Raw genomic sequence first — 11,785 nt, forward strand, 5'->3', positions numbered from 1 at the left:
CAGTGGCACAATCATAATTCACTGCAGCTTCCACTTCTTAGTCTCAAGCAATCCTCCTTCCTCAGCCTCCCAAGTAGCTAAGACCACTGGCATGACACCCTGTGCCTGGCTAGGAAGAGGATTAGGTTGGAGGGGAAGCGGCCTGCAGTGGCCAGCGAGGTTGACCTGACTGCAGAAACTGTTTTGTCAGCTGATAGATCACACCCACAGAGCTGGACAGTGCACCGTGAACGCCAGTCCGTGGGGCAGAGGGTGCTCTGCTGATGTTACAGGGAGGCCCTGCTCCAGGACTCCCTACTTAGCCACTACTAACGATGTGTAATTTGTGGGGAGGAGCAGGTCACAGGAACGAGATGAGAAGAAAACATGTCTGCCAAAGGCCATGGGTACAGGCTGCAGCAGTTTCACCTCCATACTGGGCCTCAACATTGTGGTTAGTAGCAGACAGTGATGGGGCCGTCTCAAAGCTGGGCAGGAGCTGGGAAGGCAAGGATCCAAGTTGGCAGAAGGGCAAGCAAAGTCTAGCATGCGTGAGGGCTGCTGGAGGGAAGAGGAAGGAGGGGCTTTAAGTTATGGTTAGACAGTGGAGACTCCAAGAAAATTCTTGGGACAAGTTGGGAGGGAACAGACTCAGGAAGCACTAATGGAGGGGAATCACTGCTCCCAGCTGCCCAAAAGCAGAGGATTATGTGGGGAGCAGCACCATCTGATGGCCAAACGGAAGAATAGCCCCTGCTTCACAATTCAGGCTGGTTGGCTGGTCGCCAACGAGCCCTGGAGAGGTAAGAGTTGGGGGACAAGATAAAGGACTGCGTGCCAAGGCTTGGAGACATGTAGGGCCTGGCAGCCTCCCTGTGACACTCCAGCCCCGCCTGAAGATCACTTACATGCTGCTCAGCCCAGCATAGACTCAAAGCCACCAGTGCAGTGCAGACAGTTTAATGCTCTCCACTTCCATCACCATCACCCACAACCCTCCACAAGGCCCTCGGCCCTAGTGCAACCCTCACATTGGAGCCCCAGACAGTGTGCACAAAAGCATGCCCCCACTAGCATCACCTTCTCACCCAATGCCCAGGACTCTGAAGGCTTCCTTCTTACTTCTGGAACATCTAGAGGCAGGAAGAGAAGGCTTCTTCTGAGGGAGAAGAGCTGGGGGTTCAGAGGCCGCAGAGTGAACAGACAGAAAAAAGGTACTCTCTGAGAAGCTAAACAGGATGTGTATGGGGAGTGACAGGGACAGGAGAGCCGCTAGAGGTAGGGGGTGGGAATAGGGTCAGATTTCTGACTTCTCTAGCTGAAGGGCCTCTACCAGGAGGCAGGCTGGTGGCCCGGTGTAACTGCAGCTCTGAAGAACAGCATGAAAAGCTGGCAGAATACACTCACACCCAACACCTCCTGGCCAACAGCGCTACTTTTACTCCTGTCAACGTGGTCACAGTCTGGCAATTGCAAGATGACTGAGCATAGCCTAGGAGGCGGCCTTCCCAAGTGGGTTCAAGACGCTGCTCCCCACTCTCCGCCCCCTATCAGAGGTGATAGCCTCCTACAGCCAACTGAGCTGCTCCTCCTCATAGCGCTGGGGGTCGATGAAGGGCCGGTCAATAGAGCGGATCATCAACTCCCCACAGTACACACACTCAGCGGCCACCAGCTCATCCAGGTCAGCCTTGAGCTGTTCCCGGCTGGGGCCCCCGGTGGCAGCCCCACCCTCAGCCTCTTTGGCCCGGGCAGAGCCCTTAGCTGGGGGTGGAGCAGCCCCCAGCTTCCTCTGCAGCTCTTCCAGCCGGGCCTGCTTGTAGGCCGGCAGGCCAGGTCGCACAGCCTGCAGCAGGCAGTCAGCATGGAACATGTGGCCACAGAGGAAGAGGTAAAAAGGGCGGTTGAGCAGGGGGAAATCGCAAGTAGCACATTTGTCCTGGGGCTCCACAGTGCCATAGCGGCCACGCAGCTCCTGCAGGTCTCGCCGGATACGCTGGGCACTGGCTGTGGCCTCTTCCATCTCCCGCTGCAGCTCCTGGATGTGGTGGTTGTAGGCTTTAAGTGAGCTGCAGATCGCCTCCTTGAAGTGGTCGATTGTAACAAAATCAGGAAAGAAGGGCAGCACATCCTCAATCTTGAGCAGGGGGCAGCTAGCCAGGCAAGCCATGGCCGTCTGCACATCCTCCTCCTCCTGCACCACGTGCCGTGCGATCTTCAGCCACAGCTTCTTGCGCAATTCCTCATCCTCCTCAGGCAGGTCTGCACACTGCTTGGCCAGGTCCACATCCACCTGTGGGGAGAGTATGGGCATTAGGGCCAAGGCCCTCCCTGCCCAGCAGGAAGACTATGGGAGAGAGAGATGCTGGAGGAGAGGACCCGAGGCAGGATTCCCAGCATTCCTGGTGGCAAGGGGGCCTCCCCCTGACACAACTATGTAAAAGCACTTAAAGAGTAGTAGGGCTTCAATTTTAGTGAAGTTAAAAATCACCTGGGAAACATTCAAAATGCAGACTTTTGAGCCCCACCCCCAGACGTTCTGATTCAGTAAGTCCTGGGTTCAGGCCTAGAAATTTGCGTGCTAAATAGCACTTCACGTGATGCTAAGGCAGGTGACAATTCATGGTTTGAGAAGCATAACTCAGCACCTTCCTCTTCTGCTAATGTGTATGTACCAGGCACTGTTCTGAGTACCTTTCTTTTTTTCTTTTTGAGACAGTCTCACCCCGTCACCCAGGCTGGAGTGCAGTGGCGTAATGTTGGCTTACTACAACCTCCGCCTCCCAGTTCAAGCAATTCTCCTGCCTCAGACCCCCAAGTAGCTGGGATTACAGGTGCGTGCCACCACTCCCAGCTAATTTTTGTATTTTTAGTGGAGACAGGGTTTCACCATGTTGGCCAGGCTGGTCTTAAACTCTTGACCTCAGGAGATCCGCCCGCCTAGGCCTCCTAAAGTACTGGGATTACAGATATGAGCCACTGCGCCCAGCCCCGAGTACTTTTCATACACAGAACTTTATCAACCCTATGAGGTAAATGTACTGTAACACTGACTCCCTTTTATGGCCAAATAATCTGTGGCACAGAGAGGTTCAGAAGCTAGCCCAAGGTCACACAGCTTAGTAAATGGCATAGCCAGAATTCAAACCTGACTTAGTCTGCACTCTTAACCTTCCCTCTGCAAGAGAAGCCGGCGCCCTCTAGCCATGCCGCCCGCCAAGCCCTTCAGCATCTAAAGCTACTGCTCTTTCGGTCCCTCTCTCTGCTGGGGTCAAGGCGTACCGGCTTACCTGCAGGGCCAGATCCACGGCCTCCTCATACAGCTCCAGGACCTTGTAGACGTGGACACAAGCGCGGTGATGGCCATGCTCTGCACAGAGCCGGAGTGCATACTTGAGGTCGTAATGCACCCGGTGTGGGCTGGCCCCAGCCTGCTCGAGGTAGGCCAGCAGTGAGTCTGGCCGGCCGCGGGCGTACAGTGATAGCAGGTAGTTGTGGATGGCCTGCTCAGTCTCCCCCAGCACGTTCACGCAGAACTCCATGTAGCGGATGGCCTGGCTCACCTGCTGGACCTCACCACCCTGGCTGTAGTTCACCAGGGCAGGGATGAGCTGCCGGGCATCCAGCCGGCTGCCCAGCTCCATCCAGGCATCTACCAGCTGGCGGGGGATTTGACGGATGAGGATGGGCGAAAACTTGTAAAAGAGCTGGGGGTCGCGGTGGCGGGCGAGCACAGCCAGGGCCTCCTCGTAGGCTTCATGCTGACAGTGGTAAGCCACCACACGTTCGTAGTCCTGCATGATCACAGCAAAGTACACCATGTGCTCTGTGTCCCCATGACTGGCGAGCAGCTCATGGATAGAGGCCCGGCTGGCAAAGAGCCACTCTTTGTGGCGGGGGCTGCTGAGGAAGGCACGAAAGCATTCCTTGGTTTCTCGGTAGAGGGTAAGGGCCTCTGGGTCACCCTGCAGAGCCCCAAGCCGGCTCAGGTAGAGCTCTGTCAGCCAGGTGGTCAGCAGTGTGGCCTGGGTACGCTCGGCTGGCTTCAAACTGGCCAGTTTTCGCTGGAGGAACTCAACCAGAGCCTCCTCCTGTCGGGCCTCCAAGAACTTGAGGGCAATCTCCTCAAAGTAGCTCTGGGTCAGGGCGTAGCAGCGGGCACTCTCCAGGTAGCGACGCTGGCGAAAGCAGAAATCAGCCTCCCGGGACAGGACTGTGTCCAGGCAGTCGGGCCGCTCTCGACAATACTCTTTGGCCAGATCAAAGCGGTTCATGTCCAGGTAGGTGCGCCATACATCCCGGGCCTCCCGCTGCACATGGTAGCGGAAGACAGCCCGCTCAGTGTAGGCCCATAGCTGACCTGTGGAGGAGTCCTTCACCATGTGCTTCAGCGGCCCAAACTTCTCCAGGAAGTGATCCCGCAGCACCACCTGCCCGGTCAGTGTGCATACTGCCTCCACCCGGTCTGCCAGCAGCAGCAGGAAGTGGAACTGGGTCAAGACGATGGCTAGGGGTGGGCTGGCCCCAGGCCCTACCCCCTCTGGGTACTCCCAGACTCGCTCCTCGCTCAGCAGAGAGTCAGGGCGCCCACAGTCCAATGCCCCATACAATACACCATCCCCCATCATCCAGGCAAAGGCCCGGGGTGCAGAGCGCAGTTTGGGGGTGTAGAAGGCCAACTCACTGTAGCCCAGGTTGCTGGGAAACTCACGGAATGGGGGTGGGTGGTCCGTGTAAGCAGCAAAGAGCCCTGAGAAACCCTGGGCCTCAGCCCCCTCTGCTGCTCGGCCTATAAACTGGAAGAGACGCTGTCGAGTGGTGGCAATAACAAAGCTACGCCCATCAGGGCCCCGCTCAGCTTCAAGGGAGCACACAGGCGCTGGACCCCCTTCTTCATTTAGTACGTACAATGGGCGGAAGTAGAGATCTGGGGCAGGGCCGAAAAGCCCACCTTCGCTGGCTGAAAGCTCTGCTTCAAAGATCTGGCCTTGAGCAGTCCCGACCAGGATGGGGCCTGTGCTGCTCTCAGTGCCCAGTGCCTTGTTCCAACCCACACTCTCCACCAGCTGCCCCTTCCAGCGTGCTAGTGGCCGTACCTTCTGTCCATTTCGGTTCACGTAGAGGACCTCTGTGCTACTCAGAGCAATCAGCAGGTGACAGCCTGGAGTGGGGAGAGCATGGCACCCCAGTGGATACTGCCATTCCCACTCTCAGTCTCCTCCTGGCCCCCACAGCACCCTCAGAGCCCACCCACCCAGGCAATGACTAACCCAAAAGCCCCCTCCTTGGATCCACTGTCACTTACCAGTATGGTCAAGGAACATCTTGTGAACCTTAGCGTCATCCTTACGTCCCAGCTCCACATGGTTGGGCTCATTTGCCTTGCCCAGGTCAATGCTGTGAGGACAAGAGTCACCGTCACTCTAGAGAGGGGAATATCCTTTTTTGGATCATGAACCTCTTTGATAATCTGATAAAAGCCATAGACTTTCTTCCCTGAAATCTACATCTACACATAAATGCTGAATACAGGCCAGGTGCAGTGGCTTAGGCCTGTAATCCCAGCACTTTGGGAATTTAAGGTGGGTGGCTTGCTTGAACTCAGGAGACCAGAATGGGCAACAAGGCAAAATCCCGTCTCTACAAAAAATACAAAAAAATGAGCCAAGTGTGATGGTGCACACTTGAGGTCCCAGCTATTCAGGAGGCTGAGGTGGGAGGATCACCTGAGCCCGCGAGGCAGTGGTTATAATGAACTGAGACTGCGCCACTGCATTCCAGACTGGGCAACACAGTGAGACCCTATTTCAAAAAAAAAAAAAAAAAATGCTGCATACAGCAGCTCTGCCTTTGGAGTACTCCTGAAACACATACAGGGCCCTACTTGAGAACTCTCTTGTCAGGTGCAGTGGCTCATGCTGGTCATCTCAGATTTTAGGGAGGCAGAAGGGAGAGGGTAGCTTGAGCCTAGAAGTTTGAGACCTGACTGGTCAATACGGCGAGACTATTTTATCCACAAAAGGAAAAAAAGAAAGACAAAACAACAACAACCAAAACCCTCTCATGTCTGTGAGCTCAGTCACCTCATTTCGAGAAATCACTGAGGAGAAGTCTGTCCCCTCTGCTCAAAAAATCACCATTGAAGAATCAATCAGACTTTGGGGAAAAAAAACCAAAAGGATCTCCAGTGCATCTGGGAAGATAGGCAGGGATGTCCCAGATTGCTGGGGTAAGAAGGGAACAACAAAGAGTAGCTCATAGTGCCTAAGCACTTTTATATACCAAACACCATGCCTAGGGCTTCATCAATCTAGTATTACCTCAATTAACCTTGACAAAAACCTTGAGTACTCCTGTTTATATTTTCCATATGAAATTCTTTCCAAATTATATGCTTGTTCAAACTAAAGAATCAATGCAATGATGTTAAAGAACGACTTAAGGCCGGGCACGGTGGCTCATGCCTATAATCCCAGCACTTTGGGAGGCCAAGATGGGTAGATCACGAAGTCAGGAGATTAAGACCATCCTGGCCAACATGGCGAAACCCCCTCTCTACTAAAATCCAAAAAATTAGCCAGGCGTGGTGGCATGGGAGGAATACTCAGCTACTGGGGAAGCTGATGCAGGAGAACTGCTTGAACCCGGGAGGCGGAGGATGCAATAAGCAGAGATCACGCCACTGTACTCCAGCCTGGGCGACAGAGCAAGACTCCATCTCAAAAAAAAAAGAATGACCTAATTTTCTTCTCAAACTCCAGTTATTCTCAACTGAGGAAATTCATGTTAACATCTTTTCTGATAACATAAATAGGGTGATGTTGTTGCTATCATTACAAAAAAGTCTTCATATTGTATATATGTATATGAGTCTTAATTTATAAGTTTTCTTAATTAATATTTTATGAACATTCCACTAGTCAATTGATATAGCTCTAACTTTTTTTGTACCCCCAAACCCAGCTTTCCAGGATAACTCATTTTTTTTTTTTTTTTTTTTTTTGAGACGGAGTTTTGCTCTTGTTACCCAGGCCGGAGTGCAATGGCACATATCTCGACTCACCACAACCTCCACCTCCTGGGTTTAGGCAATTCTCCTTCCTCAGCCTCCCAAGTAGCTGGGATTACAGGCAGGCGCCACCATGCCCAGCTAATTTTTTGTATTTTTAGTAGAGACGGAGTTTCACCATGTTGACCAGGATGGTCTCGATCTCTTGACCTCGTGATCCACCCACCTCGGCCTCCCAAAGTGCTGGGATTACAGGCTTGAGCCACTGCACCCAGCGATAACTCATTTTTTAAACAACTGCATTATATTCTATTTTATGGCTGAACTACAATTTAATCACCATTTTCCTAATGATGAGCATTCAGCTTGGATCCAGCTTTTCCTACCACAAAAATGCTGTAATCAATACTCTTCTGTCTACACTCCACTCCAAAACAGTTTCTTTTTTCTTTTTCTGTTTTATTTTATTTTTTTTAAGACTGGATTGAGTAAAATGGCACAATCTTGGCTCACTGCAACTTCTGCCCCCCTGGTTCCAGCAATTCTCCTGCCTCAGCCTCCCAAGGAGCTGAGATTACAGGCGCTGCCACCACATTTGGCTAATTTTTATATTTTTAGTAGAGATGGGATTTCACCATGTTGGCTTAGCTGGTCTCGAACTCCTGACCTCAGGTAATCCACCAGCCTTGGCCTCCCAAAGTCCTGGGATTACAGGTGTGAGCCTCCGCACCAGGCCTTTTTTTTTTTTAGAAACAGGAGTGCAGTGGTGCAAATATAGCTCACTGCAACCCCGAACTGGGCTCAAGTGATCCTCTTGCCTCAGCCTCCTCAGTAGTTGGGACTGCACCACCACACCTGGCTAATGTTTTGGTAGAGATGGGAGTCTTTACTATGTTGCCTAGGGTGGTCTCAAACTCCTGATCTCATGTGATCCTCTTGTCTTGGCCTCCCAAAGTGCTGAGATTACAGGTGTGAGACACCAATATGGTGAAGTAGTTAAGAATCTGCCAGACCAGATTCTTAACCACTTCACCGTATTGGTTCTCCTTGGAAATGGAGAGGATATTTCCTGAAAACTCCAAATTCACTGCTTTACTTGCTCAGAATAGAAGAAAGGCCCAGTGAGTTAAGAGTCCCCAAATAACCTCCAGTCCCTACTCCTAAGCTCTGTGAGTCCTTGATTACCGGAGCAGGGTATCCTTGCCCAGGCTCATGCAGAGCTGATTGCTGGAGACAACAAGACTGGTGATACGCTCGGTAGGGGTGAAGTCAATGCGCTGCTTCGTGAAGATGGGCACTTCCTTCTCCAGCTGGGCATTCACATACCCTACAGGTAAGGAATGAGAACGACAAGATTAGCTACAGAAGAGCCAGATGAAGTGCAAGGAGAGGCAGGCAGAAAAAACACAACAGTGCTCCTCGACACTTTGCTGACTTTCCTACTCCAGAACCTTGGTTAACAAATAGTTTGATATCAAGTAGTTTGCTGGTCACCTTTATACTAGAGGACTGGGGCTCCTTCCACACGCTGACAGCAGTGAGGGGTTGATTCTTTGAACCCTTGAGATGCTGTCACAGCAATGATGTACCTGCTCCCACTGGTAATGGAGCTTGGTGGGGGTGGGACACAACTGGCAGTCTGGGCATTCTCCCTTATCAGTCTTTGGCCCAGAAATCCCAGCTTAACTGTAGTAGTGTAGCTCCATTCTCTGCCCCCATCCCTGCCCATGCGGTAAGGAGCCTCAGTGCAGAGTTGGCAAGTGCTGGGATATTTTGAGCATTGAATGAGGGTAAAGACTAGAGTGAAAGCAGCTGCAATTCATCAACACCACTCACTGGAACAGTCCCCCAGCACTTCTATGCGCTCATTCTCCTGGAGACTCACTGCTTTCTACAAAAATGTCCCTGAAACTCCAGGCTGCACCCAGCTATAGTCAAGGCCAAAAAGACTTCATCTCTATTTTTCCCTGTTCAGCGACAAAATTCCCTCTGGTACTCTCCTTTCTTCGTCCATAACATTCCCCCTTCACCAGTTTCTTTGCCCATTCCTTCCCTCCCACCTCCAGAAGCGGCCTGGTGGGAAAAGCATCAGAAGCCGGGAGCCCATTCTCAGTTCTCTCAACAGCCCAACTGTGCCCTGTGAGTACTTCCTTATCTGGGCCTCAGTTCCCACTCAAAAGGACCCTAGCGGTAGGGCCTAGATCACGCGGCTGCTCCTTCTGCTCTTTCAAACTTGGACTATCCATCAGCTGGGGGCCAGGAGAGGCTGAGGAGGATCAGGGGCCTAGATCCGGAAGGCATGGCCCAGGGGATGACCCCGAGCCCTTGAGCTGCCCTCCCCGCTGCTCCCACGCAAATGCTAGGAGAGCCGAAAGGAGGAGGGGCAGACTCCTCTTGCTTACCCGAGTGGGGGATGCCCACGCTAGGGCAGCCTGGCTGCAAGACGGCCGATCGGGACAGCGAGTTCTCGTACTCATCCAGGATGGACGCCATGGTGCCCGGCCTCTGGGCCCTTCGTCCGGGGCCTGAGGACTACAACAGGGCTCCCCTCCTGGGGTCCCCGTCGCCCCAGAATGGAAATTGTAACTCCCCAACCTCTGACAACCTGGGAACCTGCAACCGTCACCTCCTCTTTAAAATCCTGAAGATCCTCTTGCTCTTGCCTTATGCAGCGAGATAACCGGGCAGCCCTCGCCCTTGAATCTAGCGCAGCCTTGATCTCCTCCGCCCAAAAGATCACAGGCTCCCTTCAGCCGGTCCCAGGTGATCGCAACCTAGCTCCAGCAGCTCAGCTGACTCCCGCCCCCGTGACGCGAGCCTAAAACGTAACTTCCGGGTTCTCAGAGCCCCACGCACGCAGGCGCACAGCGTAGCCGGGTCCGCCTGCGGGAGGTGAGAGGAGGGCTGCGGGCGGGCGCCGGGAGGGTGCTGCTGAACACAAGCCCCGCCCCCAGCACCCTGCTGCAGTTCCGGGCTTCGACACCAGGGGGCAATCCCGGCTTTCTCAGCCCGCCTGCCCCACCCGCCCCGCGCCGCCCAGCCCTGGCTTTCGCGCCCAGGCTCCGCTCCCTCAGAGGTCTGTCCAGTCTCCCTGACCAGCTCCCGCTCCCGCCTCTGTAAACAGCCTCGGGAAACCGCCCGCTCCTTAATCCCATCGCTGTCTGGGTCCCACCGTCACAGGGACACGCAGAGAAGTCTTGGCCTCTCTTCTCCCTCACCCAGAGGCCCCCCAGCTTCCAGAAGTCCGCAGAGCTGGCGGCCAGGCCAGCAGGAAGCCCTGTGCCAGGAACCGCCGTGACTGTCCCCACAGTGGCTCCTTGGCTCAGGGTTGCTGGGTCGCTTCCATCCACTCATTCACCAAAATGTGGTTGAACACTTACTCGGTGCCAGGCCTCGGGCTGGGCGCTGGGGTCACAGAGATGAGGACAGCCCTTCCCCACCCTGGAAAAGGTCGTGAGCCAGCAGGGGCGCTGGACCGTAAGTAGACCATTCATACTAGAAAAGCAAGCGATGGGTTATCCATTCGCTCCGCGAATGAGCGTCCATTCTGTGCCAGGCACTCTGCCAGGCACTCTGCCAGGCTCTGGGGATGTGACAGAGAACAAGACGGAAAACCTCTCTGGCCTGGTGGAGCGTAGCCAGCGACGCGGCCACGGCTCCGTGAGAGCATGCAGGAGCGGGGAACAATTACCTGCCAAGCCTAGCAAGGAGGGACAAGTGGGGGGCGGGCGAGAAGGTTGGGGCCGCCCAACCTGAGGCAGAGAGGCTAGTTCTCAGCCAGGGACCTGCGACGGCTGGGGCGCGACTGTGGTTGGGTTTTCCTCTCCCACATGCCTAGGCGACACAGATGGAGTCTGTTCCCTTCTGGGCCCCATGCTAAAGTGGATGGCTCTCGACTAGGATCACCACCACCCTGGGTTTAGCGGGTGGCCTCCGCCTAACAACTAAGAGCATCCCCTTCACTCTCAGAAGTTTCCAGGTTTGCACCATACCTTAGGTGGTTGAGTTAGTCTTGCTCAACTTCCTGGCCAGGAGGAGAGAACTGTGACTTTCACCGGCCCCACTGAGTGCCCTCTGGGTCCTCTGACCTGGGAGGGGCACTAGCCCTGGAGCAGGTGACAAGTGTGCTGTCCAGGCTCACTTCCCTCCACACTGGGATCCTGCTTCTCCTGACCAAGACTGCAGCTGCGATGCAGGCTTCCCACCTGAGGCTGCCAGGTCCCAGGAGGGACATGAAGGAGCAGGAGGCTTCCCCTAGGAAAAATGATCCCAGACAGGGAGCTGCCCTGCTCCACGCATAAGGCTCCATGCCCAAGTCATCTGCCATCTGCCCTCAGGTCTGGGCTGTGCAGAGGGCTGTCTCGCTGCATGGAGCCCATCAGCAGCTGGATGTCACAATAGGAGTGCTGCCTCATGGACACAGAGTACCCCCAGCTACGGCCTCAGGGTCCCCAGCACCCCTTTGTTGGGCTCCACTGCTCTCTGGGATGTATGGGATAGGCCCTGGGTGGACCCTGTTTGTGCTAGACTCAGTACATTCTCCCTCATGCGCTGATGACCACAGTACATCTCTACCTACTCATTCTTCAGTCCTTAGGCTGGACTTCGGATTGTTTGAGAGCCACAGAATCAGTGCGGCAGTTGCAGTGAGACAGGTAAGGAATGACTGCTAGGGCAGCAAAAGGGAGGATTTCTGTATGAAAGCAGTTGAATTTGACCCAAGACTTCAAGTGCATGATAGATGATCTCCAAGGGAAAGCTGTATCTCTTATCTCTGCCCAATCACTTGCTAGCTGT

At 54.1% G+C, this 11,785-nt stretch overlaps 1 protein-coding gene across 2 annotated transcripts; it reads right to left on the reverse strand.

Annotated features, from left to right (window-relative positions):
• Window positions 1–923: 923 nt before the first annotated feature.
• Window positions 924–9,816, reverse strand: VPS18 (VPS18 core subunit of CORVET and HOPS complexes). Of its 2 annotated transcripts, none has more exons than XM_074394080.1 (5): window positions 9,391–9,816; window positions 8,174–8,315; window positions 5,285–5,376; window positions 3,270–4,444; window positions 924–2,272 (listed from the first exon to the last, which is right to left on the reverse strand). In XM_074394080.1, the coding sequence occupies exons 1-5, from the start codon at window positions 9,479–9,481 to the stop codon at window positions 1,547–1,549; spliced, it is 2,226 nt and encodes a 741-aa protein (XP_074250181.1). In that variant the 5' UTR covers window positions 9,482–9,816; the 3' UTR covers window positions 924–1,546. The 2 variants fall into 2 exon arrangements, with proteins under 2 accessions (XP_074250181.1, XP_003935748.1); XM_003935699.2 differs by having other exon boundaries at window positions 3,270–5,140.
• Between the last annotated feature and the right edge of the window lie 1,969 nt (window positions 9,817–11,785).

Source organism: Saimiri boliviensis, chromosome 2 (genome assembly GCF_048565385.1).
Source record: "Saimiri boliviensis isolate mSaiBol1 chromosome 2, mSaiBol1.pri, whole genome shotgun sequence".
Lineage (NCBI taxonomy): Eukaryota > Metazoa > Chordata > Mammalia > Primates > Cebidae > Saimiri > Saimiri boliviensis.